Source organism: Sus scrofa, chromosome 14 (genome assembly GCF_054392235.1).
Source record: "Sus scrofa isolate SSC_HxYL_T2T_F1_AM1 chromosome 14, Sscrofa_HxYL_maternal_Yorkshire_Landrace_v2.0, whole genome shotgun sequence".
Taxonomy (NCBI): domain Eukaryota; kingdom Metazoa; phylum Chordata; class Mammalia; order Artiodactyla; family Suidae; genus Sus; species Sus scrofa.
Genome location: NC_139396.1, coordinates 140,697,547 through 140,717,999, shown reverse-complemented (window position 1 = coordinate 140,717,999; position 20,453 = coordinate 140,697,547). Strand labels below are relative to the sequence as shown.

Sequence of the window (20,453 nt, the reverse complement as noted above, 5' to 3'; positions counted from 1 at the left end):
TGGCTCTCCTCTTCTCCATCTAGAAGCCACAGTCCACCAGCGGTCCTCTTTTAGGATTCAGCCTTGGAAAGTAAAAGCGGTTTTGGAAGAGCACTTCGTGTCTCCATTAATGACAAACAGGACATGCTTTTGTCCTTTTAAGTATTCAAATTTAATGGCTGGGAAGCCTGCCTCTTGCATTTGCACATTTCTTGGATTGGTCATGAGAACAATAATTTTAATTAATTTTTTGTAGCATACCTCTGGCTTAGCATGATATAAGAGAAATTCCTCTTGAACAGCCTTAAAAAGAGCATTGAATAATTATAACTCTGTTATTTTCAAGTTGGTCACATCACAAACTCCAGATTCAGATTTTTTCAGTAAGGTTATCTTTGCAAGTGTGAAAATGAACAAACATGTAATTAGCAGCTGAAAATTGTAACTATTTTGTTGAGGGACTTGTTTATTCAATTATATATATTCATAGAATAACTTAATAGCTCCATGTGGTAAGAAAGTGTTATTGGGTGCATGAAGACTACAAAGACATTTGAAGGTATTTCAACCCTTAGAAGCAACTTTCTGTTTGAAAAAGGCTTGGATTTTGAGAAATTCTTTGTAATTTTCAAAGCCCATTCACCTACTATAAATCTTCATCTGAACTTTTGAATAGTAGCAGGGGAGCTCGGCAGAGTGGACATTATAATCATACAATTATAGAATTTTAGGAGTGAAAGGGATTTTAAAGGTCATTTAATGCAACAACTTGGTTTTAAAGCCAGGAAGCTGAGAAATTGCTACTTGTACAAGGTCCCACAGCAAACTAATAGCAGAGAGTCCAGCACCCACTTGAAGTTTGCTATTCAGAATCTTAAGGCATGTGTTAGTAGCTCTGGGCTAGGCACTAATGCCATAGGGTAAATGACTGACAGATTTCCTACCGTGCAGGGCACAGTGTCAAGTACTGAGGATAAAAGGGCAAACAGAATGAACTGGTTATTTCTTCCAAGTTGCTCACAGTGTGGTCTTCCTGTCCTCACTAAGTGTGCAGTCCCTTAAGGAAGCCAAGAAAAACGCCCACAAAATGCAGCAAGATTGGGTTCAAATACAGTGAGTGCTTTACGTTGAGGAAAGATCTAAGCATGGTGATTGATGGAGAAATCCCCAGACCCCCCCCCCCCCCCGCCAACACACACACCCACTCACGCTCACGATCTTTTAATTACATCATTCTCTTCTGATGCTGGGACACACAGGCTCTGCTCAAGGTAAGGTCAAGATGCCAACTCACTGAGACTAAGAAGGCAGAGAGCAGAAGCCTACTCATTCCCTCTTAGCTAAACTGAAAAAGAACGCGGCGGGGGTGGGGGGTAAGGAAACGACCACAAAGACTGATAAAAACAATAAAACAGGAATAGGAAGTCCCCAACACCGCGACCACTCCGCCAGCTCCGGGCTGGCCACCCCCGCAGGAGAGGCGCACGGGCTCTGAGTGGAGCCCAGAGGCAGCGGGGGCGCAGAGCGCGAGGCGGCGAGGAGCGGGCGGCGGCGGCGGCGGCGCGGATGAGCCCAAGGGGAGGGTCGGAGGCGCATCCAGTCCCCGCAACCACCCGCGCGCAGCGCAGCTCGGGAGCGGGACGCAGCGCTCGGAGTCCCAGCAGCGCCCGCCCTCTCTCGCGCGTAGCCTGCCAGCGCGCCAGCGCCCGCTCCGCCTGTGACTTCAGTTCGGCTCCACCCCCGCGTGGCGGCGGCTCGCTTCGTCCGAACCCGCGCTCGGCACCAGCCCAGCCCGGGCGTGCGGCCGCCACCTGCCCCGCGCTTGCTCCGCCCGCCCCCACCGCGGCCCAACTTGGATGGAGTTGGGGTCCTGAGCGCCTGTCCCCCTCAGCTGGCCAGCGGAGAGCCCCGCGCCGACACCTCCAGTCTGGGACCCCTTCTCCGCTCCTCTCCGCTCCAGCGATGGGAAAAGTTGGTGCCGGCGGCTGCTCCCCAGCCGGGCTGAGTGCGCTCCTCGCTGGCGCGGGGTTCTTGGTCCTCTGCGCCCCGGGCGCCTGCGGAGGCGACTCCTGCTGCCCTCCGCTGCCTCCCAGCTCGGCTCCACGCTGGGTTCCGACCCCGCGGGGGCTTCCTCACCAGGGGCCGCGAGGTAGGGCTCCTGCCACGCCTCTGCCCCTGCTCGGACGCCCCCTGTTCGCAGTGTCCCCCGGAGACCGAGTGCTATCCCTGGAGCGGGCCCCGGGCACCGGGGCTTCGGTGGCGGTTGCTCCACGCTCTGGCCGGAGAAGACGGAGTGGAGAGGCTCAAGAGAAGGCAGACCCGGAAAAGGGCACGAATAGAAGCCCCCGAGGAGTGCTAAGGGACAGAGGGCAGCAGGAGTCTGGGACTCTGGAGCGGGACCCGGACAAAGCCACTCGCTTCCGGCTGGAGGAGCTGAGACTGACCAGCACCACGTTCGCGCTGACAGGCGACTCCGCACACAATCAAGCCATGGTCCACTGGTCTGGCCACAACAGTAGCGTGAGTAGAATGGGACTGAGGGCGAAAGGGTGAAAGATGGAAAGGGTTAAAGTCAGCCGTGTGATGGAAAGGAGAATTTGGGGGAAATGGGGTTTCTGGACTTGAAAGATTCTGCAAACTAGTGTTCCCTGCCCAACTCCCGCAGGAGTTGATGTCGTTATCACCTACTGGGAGACCACCCCACACCTTTTCCACCAACATCATCGGAGTCCTCTTCAAACCTCTAAGAAAGCTTCAAACAGGAACGGCAAAACCCTCTTCCCTGTTTCTGTGGTCTCATTGGCATAGGTGGAAGCCGAAGACCAGGCAGACAGAGGGGGTTAAGGTATTCTGAATGCCGAGGTGAAAGGGTTAAATTTACAGGCAGGCTGGCATTCCCTCAAGCCAGTTTCCCTGTACTTGCAAGACATAAGGATGAGCGCAAGTAAGATTAAGAAGTCATTATTTGTGTTTTTTTTTTTTTAATTTTATTTTTTAAATGCAGAGCTCCTAACCCACTCTCTTCCCCACAAGCGCAGAGAAATTCAGTGGATGATAAGGTGGCCTTAATGTAGTCTCTGTTTCTTTGGACCAAGTGGATGCAAGTTTCAGGACTGGAACTCTCCAGCATCTTCTAACAGCACCCGCCAGTGTGTTTTGAGAGCTGGGGCTTTCCAGCCTGTGAATGAGTGGTTGTTCTCTGGCTTGATCGGTCCCAGGAAGATCAGATATATCCCTGTGACAACAACTCCCTGTTCTCCCCCATTGCCTGACCTCCTCTAGTGAAGAGCACAAATAAAGACTTAGCTCTCCTTTTATTAAGGGACAAGAGGGATTACTGGATTCCAGGAGGCCAATGCTGGGGAGCGTGGGTGCAAGTCCGTGAGCTGTGGCCAAGTCAGGGAAGGCTTTAGATTTTTGGAAAAACCTGCATGTCTGAAATTTGAGGTAGCTATTCCAGTTTAAACTGCACCTGGAAACTTTAAGGAGCTGAAATAATAAAGAGCTTTGGTAGTAATAACTGCAGATGATTTAAAAGTATGAAAACTTGCCCAGGCTGCCATTAAGCAGATAAGAACATAAAAACTGAGGATGAGAAAAAAAATGACAATAAATAAATAAATAAAAGTTTCAGGTTCTATCAGATTATTAGGATTGTAGTATTTATACTATGAACAGTCTCTGTATCCTGGTACATTTCAGAGTATTTTCGGTTGTGATGTAATTTCCAGCAACCTTCCCAGGGAAGTGTCACTTTAGTGAATTGTGCTCATTGTCAGCTTTTTAATGAAAGTTATGAACATTTTAAAATAAGAGCTTGTCATTATGTGTTCCTTGGATACATAGATATAAATTGTATTAAGACAAATCCTGATAAATAGTATTTTGTATAATATCTGTCCTGAGAGCATCAGCAGGGTTTTCTCTATAATTCAGCCTTCGTGGCCAAGGCATTGGTTTTATACGGTTCTCAGGACTGGTTTAATCAAATAATTGAAGCCAAAATTCTTTTCATTCAAATTCTTGGAGACCCTTGCCCTCATTCCTTACCCTAACTATCATATTTTTCATATCACAGCCACTAAAATTAATCCCCCAATTTGAACTTGAATCTTCTTAAACTGATTAAATAACTTTTGCACTGCTTTAAGTGATTAACTCAAAGCTACTGGGGGGGGATTTTAAACACATCAGACCTATTAGATCTTGTATCAAGATATAAAAGACGTTGGACTCAAACTGTTTCTAGCTTTTAATGTAATTCAAGCTGTAAAATATCACTCCCCCATTAGACCTCTACTTTAGTTCATCTCTTGAAAGATCTTGGAAAGAGCAAGAAAAGGAGAGTACATCTTTGGCAAAATTTAAACTAGTTGAGAAGTGGTGCCAGGCACTGCCAGCCTTTCTTTTTTTAATGGTGCTTACAAGCCAGTCAGGCTTATTCGGGTAAGGGCTTGAATGGGGAGCATGCAGGGAAATCTGAGTTTATGTAGGGAATCATCAAAGTGTTAAAGGTTGGAGCACTCAAATCATGTAAACTAATGCTATTCCTATCCTATCCTATTGAGTCGCATTCTTTAAGAACACTTCCCACCCCCTCTCTCTACCCACTTACATGCAAGTTTTTTTTATTATTTTTTTTCAGTTATATGTATAGGTAGTAGAGGAAGAGAAAGAGTCTTTTATTAGGATTCTCCAAAACAAAGGCATCCCAGATTCATAGGAGAGATAAGGTTTAAAGTATTGTTTTGAAGGAAAGAAAGGTAGAAAGAAACTTTTCTGGGCAACTTTGTGGTGAAAAGCAGAGTGGAGACCTGCTTATTTGTTGTTTGATCTCTGAGTCCTATGAATTTCCTCACCTGAGAAATGCGTGGGTTAGAGGTGGGGGGAATGCCTGTTGGATTCATTACTGAGAATTCCCTGCCAGGGTATGTTTAAGAGGGCCTTGTGACTGCAGAGTCCAGTGCACCTCTTTGTAACTCTCATCTCATAGCACTGCACTTGCCCCCAGAGTGGGATATCTGCTAACCTAACACTCGGGGGGGGGCTTAGATTTTCTTCACGCTTAGACATTGTCCCCTCCGTGTCCACCCCCAACCCATGCAGGCTGCTGGCAGTACAAATCCTCTGAACCTGCCTCACCTTTTGCTAAATGCCTGTGCTAAGTAGGGCTTCTGATGACAATAACACCTGCATTAAAGGTGAAAATGTATGGTAATTATAGGCTGCCTGTCAAACTTGTGAATAATTCTAAGTCCTTCATTCACCTCCTTCCCTTCTCCCTCCTGCCCCCTCCGCTGTTGGACTTGTGCAGTTGTACAAAGATAGGACTGTTTTGCCTCCTCCGTGGGTGGGATGTGGCTCCTCTGTACTGCAGTCTAGCTTGGTGGAGGCTGTTGACAGAGCTGGTGGAACACCTGGGGGGAATCTTTTGGCATAAAAGGTGCTGGGTATGAATCATTTGTCATGAGCTTGGTGTCGTAAGCAAGAACATATTGTTCCTACCCTACTCATCCAAGGCATGCTGTGCCCTGATCTAAATTTATACAGTAATTCATAGTTTGTTGAAATATATATTTGTCTATATGTGTGTATGATGGGGCATGTGTTTATTCCTTATTTTCAAGGAAATTTCAAAGTGCTACACTCATTCATCCTTACAAGATCCCTGTTAGGTAATAGGGAGGCATCAAGTGTTAATATCTCGTTTTTATATTTTTATGCTGGAGTCAATTTGTTTGAATTCATGGTCTTGTCCCTCTCTCACTAGAAATAGCGTTATAGAATTTGTGAACAGGGGCTTTTACTTGACGTGTTTTGATATCATGAATACTGCATTCATCGTAGAGAATGATGACCTGGTTGGTCACGTACTTCTTTGCCTTTTGTGGTTCTGGGACTTGACATTTAACTTCCATCCTGCATGAATAAACTGCATCCCACCTTGAGTCAGGTTTTGGGGTAGATGTCTCCGTTCGTCATCTCACTTAATGTTCAGAAAAATGTTGTGAGTAGGTATTATTATTCCTGATACATCAAAAAGGAAACTGAGGCTCCAGAAGGCTCAATGACTTGCCAAGAGGATATAACAGCTGAGTGGCAAAGCAGACACAGGCAACCAGGGTGATCTGACTTCAGCCCCCTTCCCCCTCCACCACCGCATGGCTTGTCTTAGAGAGACTTTAGGGTAGGACAGAGACCCTCAGACCTTTGGGAATCTGTATTTTAAATAATCCTATCTTGGGTGGATTTCAGATGATGTTGGAGGAAGACATAGTCTTAGCTGGAAGCTCCATCTCTTTGTAGAAAAGCAAGGACTATAACGTGTGCCTGTCACAATGCACTCTTTACCTTGAAGTAGTGATTTGGCTGTTCTCTTATCCGCCCACTTCTTCATCTTTAGTGAGACATGGAATCTGCACCTGGTGATTCATTGCCTGAGAGGTAATGTGCCGTCATTCAGCTTTCAGAGCTGGTCTTCTGCAGGAATGGATTCCTTTTCTAAGTTAATTACAAACCTGATTTATAGAGAGGTGGCCGGTGGACACTTGAATTGGATATACATTTGGACATAAGTTTTTTTCTACCTTTTTTCCTCAAGAAAAGTGATGAAGGATTTTAGGATTTTTCTAGCAAGCCCACATAGTAGCTTTATGCTATTAATGAATGTTAATGTGGTGTGACATGGGAGGAGATGGGGTTGGAAGCAGATTTGGGTTTGAATGTTAGTTCTCCTGCTTACCAACACTTTGCTTTGAGCATGACGCTTAAATTCTTTGAGCTTCTGTTTTTTTCAACTATAATATAGGGAAGTTATGTCTTTTTCTGGCTTTTTCCCAAAGATTTGATATCATGTACACAAAGTAGCTAGTGCATAGTAAGTGCTCAGTAAATGCTACTTCTTATTTTTGTGCACAAAATAGTTCTCTACTGGTAATTAAAAATCCTGGGTTACAGCCCTGGCTGTACACAAAAATTAGGTGTGTAGTGATAGCTTGTTAAAATTTTGTGGCCTCAATTTTATCCTCTGTAAAATGACACTAACAGACTACCTCAGTGGAATCCCTTACAGGTTGAAATTAATTTAATATATTTTGTGAACCTGTAGGTATTGTACACCTACTACATCGAAATAAAGTGCACTGAGAGTGTCCGGTATGCAGAAATGGCACAATGACCTGTACCTTTGGCCTATAAGTGAGCAAACTTTTAATTTCACAAGATTCTTCTTCTTTCCATGGTTTATATGCATATCTAGTTATAGGAGATTAAGGCATTTGAGACTCAAGCAGGCATTCATTTCAATGTTTGCAGCAAAACATAGTTTATTTGGCTTATTGTATCATATCTTCATGTTAAAGCACTTTGGGCCAAAAAAATGCTTAATTTGAAGTTGGAAATTAAAGATCTCTTAAGATATTTTAATCGGATTGTGTAGAGTAAATTGACATCAGTGTTGACTCTGGGAACTATATCCACATCCTTTTAAAGAAGGACCCCAGAAACTCATAAACTAAGGTACAGAAGCTGATGCAACTATCTGATTTTTGTAAGAGAATAATTGCTCACATGTAAGAAAACGTTGTCATAGGGCAACATTAGGCTAAGAAGCTTAGGCAAAATATCCTATTTATTTTTGATTCTGTAAACATGTATTGAATCTTCATAGTTTGCAGGCACCGATTATAGGGACATATGTGTAGTGATGCACAAAGATGGAAAGAAATGATACCTGCCCTCAAAGAGCTTTCGGTCTGCTACCCAAAGTATACTCTGAAGAGGCAGCAGAAGGTTAAGGGTCCTCTGAGGGTATAACACGCTGGAGGAGTTCAGAGGAGGGATGGGCGTGTTCTGGCTGGAGTGGTCTCAAAACTTTATTGCAAAACGGATACTTCAACTGAACTTTGAATTGTAGAGAAATTTTTAACTAAGAGATGGAGATTATTATAAGGATGTTTTGAGCTGAATGGATGGTGTGAGTAAAGGTCAAGAGTAGAGATGTAAAAAATCATATCTAGAGCCAAGAAATTAACCTGCATTTGGTGTGAACTATGTTTGAAGTTTTAATCTTAGAAATATTTTTAAAACTATGATTTAACAACAACAAAAATCCACACCCATCTCCCAGTGAGTTTGACTGTATTCTGAGCCCCAAAGGAAAACAGAAACCTGTATGGTCACTTGAAGGCATAACTGCCCTTATTTGCACATTAAAACTCAGCTAGAGTCATCACTATTTCATTGTTACCTTGACATTCTTTCACACACAATATTCACAAAAAGACTTTCTTTCGTTTAAGTTCTTGGTCCGAAATATCACTGGCCGGGCTGCCTGGAGGTCAATTATTTTGGCTTCCTGACAGCTTCTGTTAACTAAACAAACATATGTAAAATATTTGCCCTGTCTTGGTGTATGTCTCAGTTACTGTCCTATATCTCTGGCTGGAAAGGAGGGAGAACGAACATCTGTGTGTCCTAGAGGGGAAACTAGCCAGTGTCTCTGAAGTCGCCAAACAGATGGCAGAGAAGAGGTGTGGTCAGCATGAGATGCAGCTAGGCTCCATGAAGCCTTGTGGTTCATCTTGAGGAGTAAGTACTCTGCTCCCATGGGATAGATGGAATAGTCAAATGGTTGGCAAGAAACAAAGCCGGAATCTTACTGTGCACAGTTTATAAAGAAAAAGAGAGCCTATTCTAAAATGTAGGTATGGGGAAAAAAGGACACGAATGCTCTGCAGGAAATCCTATATGAAATTCTACAGGTGTATAAAAGATATTGTGTATGTTTCTATACCACTTTCCATTGGTTTTAGCCCTTTTCCTTTGTAAAATGCTTCAGTTTTCAGAGATTGAAACATTAATTCCATTACTTTAATTTTATTCTCACCTCAATCCAATGAGATTGGAAAGACAAATATCATCCGAGTGTCTCAACTAGGGAAAGCCAGCGTTGGTATTAGGCAGGTCAGTTAGTGGAAGAAGGGGGTCAAAAATGTTTTGTCACCCTGTATGACTGATTCTTGATTTGGAATACTGCTGCCTTTTCACAGCCAGCAGTTAGAACACAGCTGCATCCTAGCCTCATGGTTTGCCTGAAGCCGGTGCACCTGTGTTTGCCATTGTGTGACCAAGTGTGGATGTTGGCCATGGAGCGCCTGAGTTCTAGGTTCAGCTCTTCGAGTTATTTGTTCTGAGCTTCAGAGAAAGTGGTCTGGTCAAAAGTCATGCTTTTGGCATTGTGTAAAGAGAGACCTTAAAGAGAGATGATGGGACTTTTTGCCAAGGGAGGTCTCCATCAATAACCTCTCTACCCTATAGGTTCCACTGTTAATGGACTTTGGTGATGACATTACTTATGGCTGGGCTTATAGTTGCAGAGGATTGGGGAGGAATAGAGGATAATCACCTCCTACCCTCTTTAATTGTCTTATACATATGAAATCTAGTTTAAAATAGTATTAAATATGGTCTCAGTGAAAGGAACCTAGAGCTTCAGCTTTGGGGAGCAGCAGTAGTCAAACCAAAGGGGTGCCTTGTTGATTCTAATGGATTGTATTTGCTTAAGGATTTTAAGAGGGCTACCAGCTATTGCCTTTTCTACTTCTTCTAACTTTGGGGGTATGGGCATGAAGGCGGTAGTGGAGGAAGGGAGCAAAGAAGAGTTTACTGAACACTAGAGCTAACTATTTGCAGCCAGATAAGATATGTTGATTATAGCAGAAATTGCTCTTAACAATGATAACATAAATAACCACCAAGTCAGTGACCAGCTTCCCTGGAAGGACATTCTAGGGCATCACCACATTATTTCACTTCATCTTCACACCATCCTTACAAACTAGATTATCATTATCCTCATTCTATAAAACTGAGGAGGTCAAGCCTTAAAGAACCTGTCCAAAGTCACCCAGCTGTTAGGTGGCAGCCAAGCTGGAACTGGATTTTTGCCTTGGCTCCAGAGCTTTTTCTCGGTCATGCTGTCCCTTCATAAGGGTTTATCTCTGAGTTTCTTTAGCGAAAACTACACGAGTCATTGCAGAGGGGCAGCAGAAGAACGCTTAGCATAAGTACCCCATCTCAGCGTGTCCCCTTTCACGTCACCCCCATCTCAGTCCCCTGACCTGATACTCTTTGCTTGGTGATGAGCTGATCCATGGGGGAGTTTGATCAAAATCCTAACCTCCATCCGTCGTATCCCCAGGAACGGCTCGGCTGGAGTGATTAATATGTGTCATCTTGTTATCCTGGGAGTATGTGTGGGATGTGCTGATTGGCTTCTCCCTGCTGGCTAATGACCCTAGAGTGACAGTGGGACAACTTGTCCTCTCTATAAAGGAAGTGCTAATAAGAATCATATTATCAGACAACCAACTAATCATGTTGTGCCTTGAAGCCAACACATTGATGCCTCTGGTCGACTTCCCCAACCAGAGTGGCAGGGGCTACTGAGACACCAAACTGTGGGCCGTGGGTCTTTCTTCTCCAGGGCCTGAGGGGGAAGTTAAAGGGAAAAGCTCTTCCCCTTATCTAAGTGCTTCCCAAAATGCACTCTCGATTAGAATCATTAAATGGGAGCAGAGGCTATTTTAGGCACGGTTGTCACCCTGCTTAGAAACCTATCTGCAGCCCTGTTTACCCTGCCTTGCGTTTTGCTGAATTGATGGAAGAATCCTTATATGAGCAGCCCTGGGCTCTCTCTTGGGCACCTTGGGCAGCGTTTTCCTAAGAGTTTGTCTTCATGGGGCCTGATTTTGAATCTGCTGAGGGGACTGGGAATCTTTATGTTTTGCAGGCTCTCTTAGGAGTGCTTTTTTCAAAGTTTATATGTGAGTCTGGGGTCCACGAACCCCTTCTATCATCTGCTCAATTTTTTATGTCAGCATGCTGTACTTTTTTTCTGCAGAGAGCTGAAGCCCAAAGCTTTTATCAGCTTCTCAATGAAAACTGTGACCCCAGTGACGAGGGCCCAGTGGAGAGTTCTGTAAGAGAAGGAAGGATAATTACATGCAGAGCACAGGTGCCCCAGGCAGAAGATGGTGCCTTTCTGCCAGAAGGTGATATTTCTGTCACTGGACTTATTCCTAGGCAGTTATCTTTCCTGGATGTCCATATGACTTGGACAAAACAAGTGGCTAGAAGAGTACATTATTTTAACTATAACATAAGAACCAGCTATAATGGAAAAAATAAAAATCATTATTAAAAAAATGAGAAAACTGAAAAAAATATACATAGATATATAACATAAGGGAGTTCCCATTGTGGCTCAGTGGTTAAAAAAATCCGACTATTATCCATGAGCATGTGGGTTCGATCCCTGGCCTAGCTCAGTGGGTTAAGGATCTGGCATTGCCGTGAGCTGTGGTGTAGGTCACAGACTTGGCTTGGTTCCCCTGTTGCTGTGGCTGTGGTATGGGCTGTCAGCTACAGCTCTGATTTGACCCCTAGCCTAGGAACCTCCATATGCCGTGGGTGCGGCCTTAAAAAAAAGTATAAATAAATAAATAAATAAAACATAATGCTTAGTGATTGGTTTGAATTCCCACTCCACTCTCTACTAGATATGCAAACTTCGGCAATTAACTTTGTAATTCTGTGCCTTAGTTAAATGGAAATAATAGTGGTGTACTTTCTATATGGTTTCTCAATGGTTAAAGGAGACAGTAGATGTAAAAATGCTGAAGTTGGAGTTCCTGTTGTGGCGCAGTGGAAACGAATCCAACCAGGAACCATGAAGTTGCAGGTTTGATCTCTGGCCTCTCTCAGCGGGTTAAGGATCCGCCATTGCTGTGAGCTGTGGTGTAGGTTGCAGACCCGGCACGGATCTGGTGTTGCTGTGGCTGTTGTGTAGGCCGGCGGCTACAGTTCCGATTAGACCCCTAGCCTGGGAACCTCCATATGCTGCAGGCGCAGCCCTAAAAAGACAAAAGACAAAAAAAAAAAAAAAAATGCTGAAGTTGACATCTGGCATATATAGTAAGCAACAAATAAAGGTTAGCTATTATCACTATTATTATCATCCTTTGTTAGTATTAATTCTAGGTACTAGTAATGCTTGAGTATGACACACTAAAAGATGTTTGTAACAGGATGCTCATTGCTTCTGGTTCTGCATTTATGCTTTTTCATTCCAGTTCCAATTTCTTATAATGAAGCATCCCTTTCAACATCTCTAGCTATTTGCATACCTGTACAGGGTTGTAATGGTTGATAGTTGTAATCGGGTTCTGGACCCAGTTTTCAGTGTATGGGTGGGGTCATGGGGTGATAGTTCCCCCCGCCCCCAACAAGCAATTCTCTGACACCAGCTGGGCGTCCCAACGATTTAACTCCATTATGACACCATCTACCCAGAGGTAGCATCAGATTTCACAGGTTAAGGACTCAGTTCCCTCCCTCCCAGTTTCAAGACCAGCCCCAAATCCGTTATCACCTGTGCTTCTGACCAGCAGGCCATTGATTGCAGGATTCCCTCCTTGGGTTTGATTGTTAGAGCGGTGGCTTGCAGAAATCAGAGAAACACTGTCCTTGCTAGGTTAGCAGGTTAGTAGAAAAGGATATAACTCGGGTAGGGCAGGTGGAGGAGATGCCTAGGGCATAGCATGGGGAAAGGGTACAGAGCTTCCCTGTGCTGTCTGAGCTGCCACTGCCCCTGAACCTCCACAGGGTCACCAGCCTGGAAGCTCTCGGAACCCTGTCTCCCTCCCTGTCTTTTTGGGTTTTTAATGGAGGTTTCATTTCATAAGCGTGGTTGATTAAATCAGGGGCCACTGGCCATTGATTCAAACTCTAGCCCCTCTTCTCTACCCAGAGGTCACGGGGTTTGGACAGAAAGTTTCAACCTTCTAATCACAGGGTTGTTTTTCTGTCAACCAGCCTACATCCTTCGTTATGGTCCAAAGTCACCTCATTAATATCTCATCACAGGGAAATCCAGGGGGTTTAGCAGTTCTGGCCAGAAACAGGAACTAGGACCAAATATATATTTCTTATTGTAAATCGCAGTATTGCCACTAGCTTACTGAATGTTGCCTGGGTTTTTTTTTGTTTGTTTATTTGTTCTTTGGCTATTCTGTGGGGAGAATTGGCTTTCACATAGAAGAAACAACTCATGAGCTTCCACAGGAGTGCTGTAGAATATTCAGCCATTTAAAGACTGCTCAGGTAAGTAGATATACATGAGCAAATTGGGAAAATGCCCACAGGATACTAGAAAAGGGAAATAAAGTGATATGTAAGTAATAAAATGAACATAGTACAAATGTAAACCCCATGAGGTGAGGATTTCTTCTTTCCTTCCTTCCTTCCCTCCTTCTCTCCTTCCTTCCCTCCTTCTCTCCTTCCTTCCTTCCTTTCTTTTTCCTTTCTATACCCCAAGTGCCTAGAAATATATCTGGAATTAGAAGTGGCTAAATTCTTGAAAAACTTATTATATATTATAAAATTTCACTTTTGTAAAAATAGAGGGAAGGCAAAATTAAAGAGTTTGCCTCTGATTATGATGAATGTGGGATTGCAAGTGATGTTTTTTTGTTTTTCCATAGTTTTGGTGGTGTTGTTTTTCCATGAACATGCATTGCTTGAGTTATATTTAAAAGTTATTTGAGAAATGAAAAAAAAAAAAAAAGGAAACAAACAACACAAAGAGAGAGCAAGCAAGTTTGTGAACTTGGCCTCATTAGAATTGCATTCCAGGCAACTGAACTAGACAAAGAGCCCACGTTCAAGTTGCCTGATTTGCTTTCAGTCACTATTGTTGGGAAGGGGCCGGTGCCCAGGGTTTTTGTAAAGCGACAAGATCACTCTGAGCCTCCCTTCCGGGTGTGCAGCAGCAGGGGCTTCCAGGCCTTTTGTTTATTGTCCCCCTTGTTGATTCCAGAGAGAAAGATCTGGAGGTACTGTCACCAAGCTGCTACACCTCCCAGAAACTCTAGTAGCTTCCAGTCCTCAATAAAGAAGCACAGAAAAAAAAAGAAGAAGAAAAAGAAGCATGTATTTTATTTTAATATCAGTCTCCTTCTTGATCTTGGGCTTCACATCTGCATCATTTATGTGTATGTAAGTGCAGACATCACTGATGTCGGCATCGCTGGCTACTCTGTACACTCAGAGCAACTGTGCACTGATGTACAGCATTTCAGTCTCAGCTCTTAAATGTGAAATACTAGATATTGTAGGGTTACGGAGAAAGGGTGTTTACTGATTGTGAGAGCTGAATGGAAGGCAATTTCCATAAGAAGGAAAGGGGAAAAAGAAACCGGGAGGAAGAGTCAAAGAGACAATGGAAGCAGAGAGATGGAAAAGGAGAAAGTATAAGAGGAGAGAAAGAAAGTATGAGATCCTGCCAGAGGCAGAGATGAAAGATGGAGACCCGAGAAGTGGACCAAGAAAGAGGAGGATAAAGAAGGGATAATGAGCCAGTGACACCATGAACTGGGAAAAGCACAGAGACAAAGACAATCCTGTAACAAAGGCATGGAGACAGTAAATCACAGAAAGAGACTTAGAGATGAAAAGAAAAAGAAAAGTGCCAGTGAGTGAAGAAAACTTATCAACTCATAAAATGTGCAGAATAGAACCACTTTCTTCCTGATCTGACCTTATTCTTTGCACTGTAGCAACAGCACATCTCTGGCCTTTGGCTCTGGGGCTTTCATACCCAGCCATGTCGTGTTGCTAGCCGCAGACAATTTTGCATGTGGGTCAGCTTTGAGAGCCATGCATGTTGGTGAGCTGGGTGTAGGCTGGAAGGGGCGCATGCAGTATTTATGCATTAAAAAAAAAATCTCTTGAATCTGATTGGGAAATGGGACTGATGGGTCTGGATGGTGGAAAGGCAACTTTTAACCTTTCCTTTTATACTAGTCCATGCTGTTTTTAATTTTTAACATGGGCATGCATTTCTTTAATAATAAAAATAGTAAAGCATGTTTTAAGTGGCTGTTGTGTCAGCACTGTTCTGAGTGCTGGGAATACAAAGATAAATAAGACCTGATCTTTACCCTGGAGGGTGAATATTCTGATGGAAAGAGACAGACACATAAACAGATAAATAGCAATTTAGTGTGATAAGTGCATAATAGCTATAATAGAGTTTTGGGCAAAGTGTTATAGGAGCAAAGATGAGTGGGGGACAACTAATTTTTTTCTAAGAGCAGGAGGCAAAGCTTTAAAGTGAAATCATATTCAAGCCAGGTCTTTATACACAATTAGGAGTTTTGCAGATGACGGGGCTGGACAGGAGGAAAGACTACTCCTGCCCATTTTAAACTTCCCAAATCCTGGGTCAACAGACTGTGACTCAGATGGTTCTCTCTCTCTTCATCATCTCAGTGCCCAAGATATTTGGAATCAAGGCTCACAGCGTGTTTAAATATCAGATTAGCCTCCCCAGCGTAAAATGTCCTGTTAAGTACATGACCTCAAACTAGTCAAAGGAAGCTGATTTTTCCAAAGGGAAAAATTACCCCCTTGCATCCTTACACACCCATGTGTGCCTACACATGCATGCACACAGATATGCACAAACAATTTTAAAGTATTGTTAACTTTTTATTCACAGAAGAATTGGATTAACTAAGCAGTCATGGGATTTTCCCTTGATTATTCTGTATGTTTTAAAGAGTTAAAGTGAATGTTTATGTCATTTTCTTGATCATGCTTCCCTAATCAATATGGAGATCGAGGTGTCTTAGGATGAATTGTATGGTCACCATTTAGGATTGCAGTAAGATTATTCAAGGCAGTAAGAAAATGCAGTGGCATGTTATCTAGGCTTAAGTGTTTACCCCTTACAAATAGGAGACTGAGCATATGTAAATAAAATACGTAGAAAATTCCCAAAGAATAAATTGGCTTTTACTTGGTTGTCTCCTCTACCTCCTTCTTGTCTACAAAGAAGAAAAAAGATAAAGAAAAAAGAACATTAGAGGGTAGCCCATGAGGAAAGACATGGCCAGAAATAGAGGGAGCCTATGCCCTTAGAACCAGCTCACCAGGTCATGAGAGGCTGAAGAGACATTTCCCTAGCCTTTGAGTTCTACCCTTTCCATGCATATGCCTTTCAAACAGACTGTGGTTTCAGATGATATTACAAGGTCCAGATCTGGCTCTGAGGTATCATGATTTAAGAATTTCTGCCTAGAGTTTTGTGCTACTGTAGTTGATTAAATGACTCAGGAATTTTATCATTTTTGAGACAGAAATCACTTGGGAGTAACCTTTTCAGCTGATAATAAATATGCCTTTAGATATAAAAATGACTATCCTCAAAGAATAGGATGAGGTTTACTATGATCTGAATGGTTGCAACCTTCCCTCAATTCATATGTTGAAACCTAACTTCCAAGATGCTGGTATTAAGAGAGTAAGGCCTTTAGAAGGTAATTAGGATGTGAGATGCCTCTATGAATTATATTAGTGACTTGTGGAACCCCCTTGAACTTTCTTCCATGTTAAGGTCACAGCACGGAGGCGCCATCTGTGAACCAGGAAGGGAGCCCCCACCAGATTCTGGATCTTATGACATCTTGATCTTAGGCTTCCTAGACTACAGAACTATGAAAAAGAAATTTCTCTTTTTTACAAGCTCACCTAGTCTCTGAGTTTTTTTGTTTTGTTTTGTTTTGTTTTGTTTTGTTTTGTTTTTGCTTTTTTACTTTTTTGCACATACAGGTTCCCAGGCTAGGGGTTGAATCAGAGCTATAGCTGCTGGCCTACATCAGAGCCACAGCAACTCCAGATCTGAGCTGCATCTGCAACCTGCATGCACCACAGCTCATGGCAGTGCCAGATCCTTAACTCACTGATAGAGGCCAGGGATTGAACCTGTGTCCTCATAAATGCTAGTCAGATTCCTTTCTGCTGTGCCACGACGGGAACTCCATATTCTATGGTATTTTCAAATAGCAGCCCACGTGGGCTAAGACAAGCTCTTGTCTGGTTACCAACATAGTTTTAAAGTCCTATATGAGATTCTTCTTGATATTCATTTAATTTAAAGTCTTAGAGAAAGAAGAAGGAAAAATTATATTTCCCTTAAAAGCTCATCAACTTTGAAAGTACCCAAGTACCTCTTACTCAGCCTCAATGTAGATCTTGAAAATATCTGCAAAGAACCAACAATGGCATTTCCCATCAGAGGGATAAAAATTACTTTACCTTCCTTTTACAGGTGCATTTGAGGTCATTTATTTAAGGCAGGGGTTGGCAAACTACAGCTTATGGGCCGAGTCTGTCCTACCTCCTGCTTTGGTATGACCCATCAGCTAAGAGTGGATTTTATATTTTTAAATGACTGAGAAAAATCAAAAGAAGAATGATATGTTGTGACACCTCAAATTTTTTTGATATAAAGTTTTATTGGAACACAGTCATTTATTGTCTACAGCTACTTTCCCTCAAAACTGATAAAGTTGAGTAGCAGTGACAGAGATTGTACAGCTCATAAAGTCTCAAACATTTATCCTTTGGTCCTTTACAGGGAAAGTTTGCTGCCTCCTGATTTGGGGGCTTGGAAAGAATGTGAACAGGGAGGTCTGGCAGTTGTCATCTGCACACGAACCTGACAGTGCTCCTTTGACCCTGATTTCCTTGCCTCAAAGGTGTATGCACTCTTAGCTATTGCAAGTTCCCAGTCACAACGTGAACCTCTCATTCTCTGTTTCTGTCCCTTTGCTTTATTTCTTGCCCAGTTAAATCCACCTCATTTTTTAAGTCCTCACTTGGATATCACCCGCCTTCTAAGAACTTACCCATTAATTCCAAAAAGATGAAGAGATCTCACCTTATTTGCCAGGTCACTGTCTTCGTACCCATGTCCGAGCACTAAACATCATCTGGTTTGCATTCTATCAAATCTACATTTTGCTCATTTTTATAAACCAGTATTAGGTATGTAGGGGGTACTTAGTCACACTTTAAAAGATCAGAGCACTAAAGTAGTATAGGATCGTTTAATTGGATTTTTTTTATTCACCGTCCTGATTCATGAGGTATAAACCATATGGATTATCTCATCTACATAGTTCTAGTAAAACAACTCCAAAGTAGAGAAAGAGAAAGGCACACACACACACACACACACACACACACAGAATCACAACTTTTTCATAGCAGGTGTTTAGGGATGCTTCTTAATGAAGTTTGATGCTCCAGCTAGTGACTGGTAGGGGCTTGCATTGCCCCAGGTCTGAGGGAGAAAATACTTTCATTCTCCTCATTCAAGGAGCTGGCTTGACAACCAGCCCCTACCATACAAAAGTCTCAGCATGGCCAGAATATCTGAGAAATGATGAGGAGCTGTTGCTCTGTGAGAGATAAAGTTGCATTTGTGATAATGGACTGAACTGAGAGTACCATGACAAATGAGAAAAGAATTATGGGTTAAAGCTGCATGTTCTTTTAGGCACATTTACCTGAAAAGGTAGCTTGAGAGTTGCTGGCTTTTCCAAGTGAGTTTGGGTATAGTAGAATTTCAGTTAAAGCTATTTAAGGACTCTGTTTATTGAGGGCATAGGCGACAGTGACTATGGTCACCCTTGTCGGTAATAATCATCTTCACTGCTGTCAGTGTTGACACCGTGACAGTGTGCTTGGCGGTATTCCTGGTAATACATGTATCAGCAACAATAGGAAGTAGGCATTGTCATTATCCACATTTTAGAAATAAGGAACTGAAAATAGGAGGCTAAGTAACTCACTCAGCATCACAGGGATAGTAGAATGTAGAATTGGGATTTAAATGCAGACTGTTGCGGTCTGAAAAAAGATCAGCTCTTGGGCATTATATTCTTCTGCATTTAGAACACTATGGCATTTCATCTTCAAGTAGCTTCAAGGTGCTCATGTATTCAGCCATTCAGTTGTTGAGTGCCGAATACCTGCCAAGCATGTGCAGGCACTGGGGATTTATTCGTGATCAAACCCAGTAATAGTCCATGAGTTTGGCGCTTGGTGGTCCATCCATGGACTCTCTGTAGGGTTTGAGAGATTATGATCCAGTGCTCCTTTTGAGAGGTAGACTTTTCAGAACTCCCAAAGCTTACTCATTCCTTAGGGGTTCATTGAAAGAAACAGTTTTTAAAATAAGATGAACACTGTTAGGCACTGGGGAGCATATCGTGGTTAAAATAATGTAAACATATTCACAGAAATCTATATCTAAAGATACAGACACTTAGGATTCTTTTTCTCATGGACATTGGCAAATTAGTATTTATGTGTGTGGGGGGGGTATGTGAAGGACATTTGTATGTACACACACATCTCTGTTTCTGCCTCTATATCATCAGGTATACATATACCTATAGCTGGATGATCTCTTCCAGTGTCTCTGCTTTGTTTTCAAATTTTGAGGCAAATTCTATTATATAAGGATATAATAAAACTGTGGGGCTACTTTTCTATGAAAACCAAGATGTTTGTCCCAGTTGTCTGATTAAGTAAATATTTTATGTGTAGATTAAAAAAATGATGAAACTATTTCAAATCCAGTAGTAGCTATAAGCACTGAATTAAAAATAGAGCTCAAGTGAAGTTATTTAGCAAAGAATGTGTCCTTTCTTCTTGCCATAGTTCCTTCTTTCATATGGAAAACAACCCTTTCTATTTAAGAAGGAGCCCTTGGTTTCTTTCTCTAAATCAAGGACTATTTAAACTGGTTTGTGTTGTGGGCAACCTGCTATCTTTCGGCCTAACAGCTAAGTTGCCTTAATTCAATCAGAACAAATTTGAATGGTCTGACCTTGATTTATTATTAAAACTACCCTGCAGCCAACTTGTTTGTGTTTTTAATGGAATTCCTTATTTTTAGGTCTGCTTAGATTTTATTTATGCTAAATTTCTTGCAAAAGCATGGGTTTCTAATTAAGACCTATTCGCTGTCTTTGTTAATACCTTGGTGCATGCTGGTTAATTTTCCTGCACAGTGACTTAGCGTTGGACCGAGTTTCTTAACATGTGGTATTTGTGCTGCAATAGAGACAGAAAACCAGGATAGTAATGGGGTTTTGCATCCTTTAGGCAAGACCATTTCTGCAGCTTTGAGTGACTGACAAAATGTTTCCTTCCCAGAAGTTACTGGTCTTTGGCCTTCCTCCAGTCTCCTCATTTTATTCTTTAGGTGATTCATTTCAGCAACTTTCGCTTCACTATTTCTGGTAATTCAAATAACTTGTACCATCAGGAAATGCTTAATGTGTTTGCCCAAGATTTTCCTACCAAACAATCTTCCTTATTCTTTGCTTGCCCATGTTTTAACACCACCCACCACCCACATCAGTGTTTATCACATTGTTTGCTGATGGGTATAAGCAGAGAATTTGAAATGCTTTCTTTCACACCTCCCCCTTTGTCCACAGGAAGCCAGAGATTATTGCCACTTTACAGTAGAGGGAGATAGATTAAATAGCATCATGTACCCTGATGGTTTAATTCTTTTAAAAAGGCACTGCAGAAAGCCTTAGCATATTGAC

General features: G+C 42.5%; 1 protein-coding gene across 6 annotated transcripts in view; it reads left to right on the top strand.

Moving 5' to 3' along the window:
- Positions 1–1,728: 1,728 nt before the first annotated feature.
- Positions 1,729–20,453, top strand: part of SORCS1 (sortilin related VPS10 domain containing receptor 1) — a 531,938-nt gene continuing 513,213 nt past the window's right edge. For all 6 annotated transcript variants that reach the window (XM_084993370.1, XM_084993369.1, XM_084993368.1 and 3 more), the window contains exon 1: positions 1,729–2,499. In XM_084993370.1, coding sequence (XP_084849496.1) covers positions 1,942–2,499 — 558 coding nt within the window. In that variant the 5' untranslated portion in view covers positions 1,729–1,941. The remainder of the gene's footprint in view (positions 2,500–20,453) is intronic.